The 7,500-nt window shown below is 41.5% G+C and overlaps 1 protein-coding gene across 6 annotated transcripts in view; it reads right to left on the minus strand.

Annotated features, from left to right (window-relative positions):
• The window catches only part of LOC139579448 (glutamate receptor 2-like), an 88,127-nt gene that overhangs the window by 5,579 nt on the left and 75,048 nt on the right, over positions 1-7,500 (minus strand). For 4 of the 6 annotated variants that reach the window (XR_011675748.1, XM_071408125.1, XM_071408129.1 and 1 more), the window contains exon 16: positions 1-1,141. This exon is cut by the window's left edge. Coding sequence is in view for 3 of the 6 variants with exons in the window: in XM_071408125.1 (XP_071264226.1) it covers positions 971-1,141 (171 nt within the window). In the remaining 3 variants the exon portion in view is untranslated. The remainder of the gene's footprint in view (positions 1,142-7,500) is intronic. The other 2 variants (XM_071408128.1, XM_071408126.1) reach the window with 1 other exon arrangement.

The raw sequence follows: 7,500 nt of genomic DNA on the forward strand, positions 1-7,500 counted from the left end.
GGCCATATACAGAATGTCTGTTGTTCATGGGCCATATACAGTATGTCTGTTGTTCATGGGCCATATATGTCTCTTTTTAGTTTCTGGCCTCAGTGCCATCTGGTGTTTTAGGGTCAAACTAGGTCTCTAGTGAAAACGGGGGTTAGGGTTCAGAGGTCAAACTAGGTCTCTAGTGAAAACAGGGGTTAGGGTTCAGAGGTCAAACTAGGTCTCTAGTGAAAACAGGGGTTAGGGTTCAGAGGTCAAACTAGGTCTCTAGTGAAAACAGGGGTTAGGGTTCAGAGGTCAAACTAGGTCTCTAGTGAAAACAGGGGTTAGGGTTCAGAGGTCAAACTAGGTTTTTAGTGAAAACAGGGGTTAGGGTTCAGAGGTCAAACTAGGTCTCTAGTGAAAACAGGGGTTAGGGTTCAGAGGTCAAACTAGGTCTCTAGTGAAAACAGGGGTTAGGGTTCAGAGGTCAAACTAGGTCTCTAGTGAAAACAGGGGTTAGGGTTCAGAGCAAGCATTATTATCATTATTATTATCGTTATTATTCATATAATTAATATAACATTATTGTTATAACTAGTCCTATGTACAGAGCGGTAGTGAAGTCGGAGTATACAGGCGATCATATTGACTCACTCTACTAAATGGAAGCTTTTGAAAATACTTTAAAAATATAATTTCTTCCCCCGTGAAGTTGATCAACTTGATTTATAAAATCCCGTCTGATGCAGCTGAAGTCTCGTGTGCTTGAATCAGAGCTGGTCACTATGGAAACGGATAGGTGTGCCGTGGTTGGTTGTTTTCCCTTCCCGGGAGAGATTAGAGGGGAAGAGTGATGACATCACCAGCCCAGAGCTGTCTGCCCAATCAGAGAAGAGGGCGGGAAGGAAGTCCAGTCCTCTGAAAAACGTGATGGGTTGATGTGGAGTTGGCCGGCGGCTCTCTGTGATCTGATTGGCTGTAAGGCACTGTGAGGGAGTGGTCAGGAGAGGTCAGTCATGCTGAGGCTCATGGGTAGTCCTGGTCGGAGATAGGGGACGCGGGGAAAGTCAGGAGGGTGAGAGAAGTCAGGGGTCAGAACACGCCCGTTCTCCCCAGAGGACCCAGTGATGGACAGCCTGGCCTTACTCCGCATGGCATCTGTAAATGTCATCTACACACACACACACACACACACACACACACACACACACACACACACACACACACACACACACACACACACACACACACACACACACACACACACACACACACACACACAAAATAAAAAATGCAATGGTCAGGGTCAGCTCCACTTAATGTAGAAATATAAATGTATAGATATGTAAAATGTAGAAATGCAGTATGTAGAAATGCAGTATGCAGAAATGCAGTATGTTGAAATCTAGAAATGCATTATGTAGTAAATGTAGTATGTAGTACATGCAGTATGTAGTGTGTGGTAAATGTAGTAAATGCAGTAAATGTAGTAAATGTAGTATGTAGTAAATGCAGTAAATGTAGTAAATGCAGTAAATGTAGTAAATGCAGTATGTAGTAAATGTAGAAGTGCAGTATGTAGTAAATGTAGTATGTAGTAAATTCAATAAATGTAGTAAATGTAGTATGTAGTGAATGCAGTAAATGTAGTAAATGTAGTATGTAGTAAATGTAGTAAATGTAGTATGTAGTAAATGTAGTATGTAGTAAATGTAGTAAATGTAGTATGTAGTAAATGTAGTAAATGTAGTAAATGTAGTATTTAGTAAATGTAGTATGTAGTAAATGTAGTATGTAGTAAATGTAGTATGTAGTAAATGTAGTAAATGTAGTAAATATAGTAAATGTAGTATGCAGTAAATGTAGTAAATGTAGTATGTAGTAAATGTAGTAAATGTAGTAAATGTAGTTTGTAGTAAATGTAGTAAATGCAGTAAATATAGTCTGTAGTAAATGTAGTCCGTAGTAAATGTAGTATGTATTAAATGCAGTAAATGTAGTGAATGTAGTATGTAGTAAATGTAGTAAATGCAATAAATGCAGTAAAAGTAGTAAATGTAGAAGTGCAGTATGTAGTAAATATAGTAAATGCAGTATGTACTAAATGAAGTATTTAGTAAATGTAGTAAATACAGTATGTAGGAAATGTAGTAAATTAAGTATGTAGTAAATGTATTAAATACAGTATGTAGGAAATGCAGTATGTAGTAAATGTAGGAAATGCAGTATGTAGTAAATACAGTATGTAGTAAATACAGTATGTAGTAAATGCAGTATGTAGTAAATGTAGTATGTAGTAAATACAGTATGTAGTAAATGCAGTATGTAGTAAATACAGTATGTAGTAAATGTAGTATGTAGTAAATACAGTATGTAGTAAATGCAGTATTTAGTAAATACAGTATGTAGTAAATGCAGTATGTAGTAAATGCAGTATGTAGTAAATACAGTATGTAGTAAATGCAGTATGTAGTAAATGTAGTATGTAATAAATGTGGTAATGCAGTATGTAGAAAATGTAGTACATATTAAATGCAGTATGTAGAAAATGTAGTACATAGTAAATGCAGTACGTAGAAAATGCAGTAACTGCAGTATGTAGTACATGTAGTAAATTCAGTGTGTAGTAAATGTGTGGTAGTATGGTGTGTATGAAAGTATGGTGTGTGACAGTATGGTGTGTATGAAAGTATGGTGTGTGACAGTATGGTTTGTGACAGTATGGTATGTGACAGTATGGTGTGTGACAGTATGGGGTGTGACAGTATGGTGTGTGTGACAGTATGGTGTGTGACAGTATGGTGTGTGACAGTATGGTGTGTGACAGTATGGTGTGTGACAGTATGGTGATTGACAGTTTGGTGTGTGACAGTATGGTGTGTGACAGTATGGTGTATGACAGTATGGGGTGTGACAGTATGGTGATTGACAGTTTGGTGTGTGACAGTATGGTGTGTGACAGTATGGTGTATGACAGTATGGGGTGTGACAGTATGGTGATTGACAGTATGGTGTGTGTGACAGTATGGTGTGTATGACAGTATGGTGTGTGACAGTATGGTGTGTGACAGTATGGTGATTGACAGTTTGGTGTGTGACAGTATGGTGTGTGACAGTATGGTGTATGACAGTATGGGGTGTGACAGTATGGTGATTGACAGTTTGGTGTGTGACAGTATGGTGTGTGACAGTATGGTGTATGACAGTATGGGGTGTGACAGTATGGTGATTGACAGTATGGTGTGTGTGACAGTATGGTGTGTATGACAGTATGGTGTGTGACAGTATGGTGTGTGTGACAGTATGGTGTGTGTGACAGTGTGGTGTATGACAGTATGGTGTATGTGTGACAGTATGGTGTATGACAGTATGTTGTGTATGACAGTATGGTGTGTGACAGTATGGTGTGTGACAGTATGGTGTATGACAGTATGGTGTGTGTGATAGTATGGTGTGTGACAGTATGGTGTGTGACAGTATGGTGATTGACAGTATGGTGTGTGACAGTATGGTGTGTGACAGTATGGTGATTGACAGTATGGTGTGTGACAGTATGGTGATTGACAGTATGGTGTGTGACAGTATGGTGATTGACAGTATGGTGTGTGAGACAGTATAGTGATTGACAGTATGGTGTGTGACAGTATGGTGTGTATGACAGTATGGTGTGTGAGACAGTATGGTGTGTGTGACAGTATGGTGTGTGATAGTATGGTGTGTGACAGTATAGTGTGTGTGACAGTATGGTGTGTGACAGTATGGTGTGTGACAGTATGGTGTATGACAGTATGGTATATGACAGTATGGTGTATGACAGCATGGTGTATGACAGTATGGTGTGTGATAGTATGGTGTGTGACAGTATGGTGTATGACAGTATGGTGTATGGTGTGTGACAGCATGGTGTGTGACAGCATGGTGTATGACAGTATGGTGTATGACAGTATGGTGTGTGAGACAGTATAGTGATTGACAGTATGGTGTGTGACAGTATGGTGTGTATGACAGTATGGTGTGTGAGACAGTATGGTGTGTGTGACAGTATGGTGTATGACAGTATGGTGTATGACAGTATGGTGTGTGAGACAGTATAGTGATTGACAGTATGGTGTGTGACAGTATGGTGTGTATGACAGTATGGTGTGTGAGACAGTATGGTGTGTGTGACAGTATGGTGTGTGATAGTATGGTGTGTGACAGTATAGTGTGTGTGACAGTATGGTGTGTGTGACAGTATGGTGTGTATGACAGTATGGTGTGTGAGACAGTATGGTGTGTGTGACAGTATGGTGTGTGATAGTATGGTGTGTGACAGTATAGTGTGTGTGACAGTATGGTGTATGACAGTATGTTGTGTATGACAGTATGGTGTGTGACAGTATGGTGTGTGACAGTATGGTGTATGACAGTATGGTGTGTGTGACAGTATGGTGTGTGATAGTATGGTGTGTGACAGTATAGTGTGTGTGACAGTATGGTGTGTGTGACAGTATGGTGTGTATGACAGTATGGTGTGTGAGACAGTATGGTGTGTGTGACAGTATGGTGTGTGTGACAGTGTGGTGTATGACAGTATGGTGTATGTGTGACAGTATGGTGTATGACAGTATGTTGTGTATGACAGTATGGTGTGTGACAGTATGGTGTGTGACAGTATGGTGTATGACAGTATGGTGTGTGTGATAGTATGGTGTGTGACAGTATGGTGTGTGACAGTATGGTGATTGACAGTATGGTGTGTGACAGTATGGTGTGTGACAGTATGGTGATTGACAGTATGGTGTGTGACAGTATGGTGATTGACAGTATGGTGTGTGACAGTATGGTGATTGACAGTATGGTGTGTGAGACAGTATAGTGATTGACAGTATGGTGTGTGACAGTATGGTGTGTATGACAGTATGGTGTGTGAGACAGTATGGTGTGTGTGACAGTATGGTGTGTGATAGTATGGTGTGTGACAGTATAGTGTGTGTGACAGTATGGTGTGTGACAGTATGGTGTGTGACAGTATGGTGTATGACAGTATGGTATATGACAGTATGGTGTATGCCAGCATGGTGTATGACAGTATGGTGTGTGATAGTATGGTGTGTGACAGTATGGTGTATGACAGTATGGTGTATGGTGTGTGACAGCATGGTGTGTGACAGCATGGTGTATGACAGTATGGTGTATGACAGTATGGTGTGTGAGACAGTATAGTGATTGACAGTATGGTGTGTGACAGTATGGTGTGTATGACAGTATGGTGTGTGAGACAGTATGGTGTGTGTGACAGTATGGTGTATGACAGTATGGTGTATGACAGTATGGTGTGTGAGACAGTATAGTGATTGACAGTATGGTGTGTGACAGTATGGTGTGTATGACAGTATGGTGTGTGAGACAGTATGGTGTGTGTGACAGTATGGTGTGTGATAGTATGGTGTGTGACAGTATAGTGTGTGTGACAGTATGGTGTGTGTGACAGTATGGTGTGTATGACAGTATGGTGTGTGAGACAGTATGGTGTGTGTGACAGTATGGTGTGTGATAGTATGGTGTGTGACAGTATAGTGTGTGTGACAGTATGGTGTGTGACAGTATGGTGTGTGACAGTATGGTGTGTGACAGCATGGTATATGACAGTATGGTGTATGACAGTATGTTGTGTGTGACAGTATGGTGTGTGATAGTATGGTGTGTGACAGTATGGTATGTGTGACAGTATGGTGTGTGACAGTTTGGTGTATGACAGTATGGTATTTGACAGTATGGTGTGTGTGACAGTATGGTGTGTGATAGTATGGTGTATGACAGTATGGTGTGTGACAGTATGGTGTGTGTGACAGTATGGTGTATGGTGTGTGACAGTTTGGTGTATGACAGTATGGTGTGTGACAGTATGGTGTATGGTGTGTGACAGTTTGGTGTATGACAGTATGGTGTGTGACAGTATGGTGTGTGACAGTATGGTGTATGGTGTGTGACAGTATGGTGTGTGTGCTAGTATGGTGTGTGGCAGTATGGTGTGTTACAGTATGGTGTATGGTGTGTGACAGTATGGTGTGTGACAGCATGGTGTGTGTGACAGTATGGTGTGTGACAGTATGGTGTGTGACAGCATGGTGTGTGACAGCATGGTGTGTGACAGTATGATGTATGGTGTGTGACAGTATGGTGTGTGACAGTATGGTGTGTGACAGTATGGTGCATAACATTATGGTGTGTGACAGTATGGTGTATGGTGTGTGACAGTATGGTGTGTGGCAGTATGGTTTATGACAGTATGGTGTGTGTGACAGTATGGTGTGTGACAGTTTGGTGTATGGTGTGTGACAGTATGTTGTGTGACAGTATGGTGTGTGACAGTATGGTGATTGACAGTATGGTGTGTGTGACAGTATGGTGTATGACAGTATGGTGTGTGTGACAGTATGGTGTGTGTGACAGTATGGTGTGTGTGACAGTATGGTGTGTGATAGTATGGTGTGTGACAGTATGGTGTGTGATAGTATGGTGTGTGACAGTTTGGTGTGTGTGACAGTATGGTGTGTGATAGTATGGTGTGTGACAGTATGGTGTGTGACAGTTTGGTGTGTGTGACAGTTTGGTGTGTGTGACAGTTTGGTGTATGACAGCATGGTGTGTGACAGTATGGTGATTGACAGTATGGTGTGTGTGACAGTATGGTGTGTGTGACAGTATGGTGTGTGATAGTATGGTGTGTGACAGTTTGGTGTGTGACAGTATGGTGTGTGACAGTTTGGTGTATGACAGTATGGTGTGTGTGACAGTATGGTGTATGGTGTGTGACAGTATACTGTGTGTGACAGTTTGGTGTATGGTGTGTGACAGTATACTGTGTGTGACAGTATGGTGTGTGACAGTATGGTGTGTTACAGTATGGTGTGTGACAGTATGGTGTGTGACAGTATGGTGTGTGGCAGTATGGTTTATGACAGTATGGTGTGTGTGACAGTATGGTGTGTGACAGTTTGGTGTATGGTGTGTGACAGTATGTTGTGTGACAGTATGGTGTGTGACAGTATGGTGATTGACAGTATGGTGTGTGTGACAGTATGGTGTATGACAGTATGGTGTGTGTGACAGTATGGTGTGTGTGACAGTATGGTGTGTGTGACAGTATGGTGTGTGATAGTGATAGTATGGTGTGTGACAGTATGGTGTGTGATAGTATGGTGTGTGACAGTTTGGTGTGTGTGACAGTATGGTGTGTGATAGTATGGTGTGTGACAGTATGGTGTGTGACAGTTTGGTGTGTGTGACAGTTTGGTGTGTGTGACAGTTTGATGTATGACAGCATGGTGTGTGACAGTATGGTGATTGACAGTATGGTGTGTGTGACAGTATGGTGTGTGTGACAGTATGGTGTGTGATAGTATGGTGTGTGACAGTTTGGTGTGTGACAGTATGGTGTGTGACAGTTTGGTGTATGACAGTATGGTGTGTGTGACAGTATGGTGTATGGTGTGTGACAGTATACTGTGTGTGACAGTTTGGTGTATGGTGTGTGACAGTATACTG

Source organism: Salvelinus alpinus, chromosome 6 (genome assembly GCF_045679555.1).
Source record: "Salvelinus alpinus chromosome 6, SLU_Salpinus.1, whole genome shotgun sequence".
In the NCBI taxonomy this organism is placed as follows: domain Eukaryota; kingdom Metazoa; phylum Chordata; class Actinopteri; order Salmoniformes; family Salmonidae; genus Salvelinus; species Salvelinus alpinus.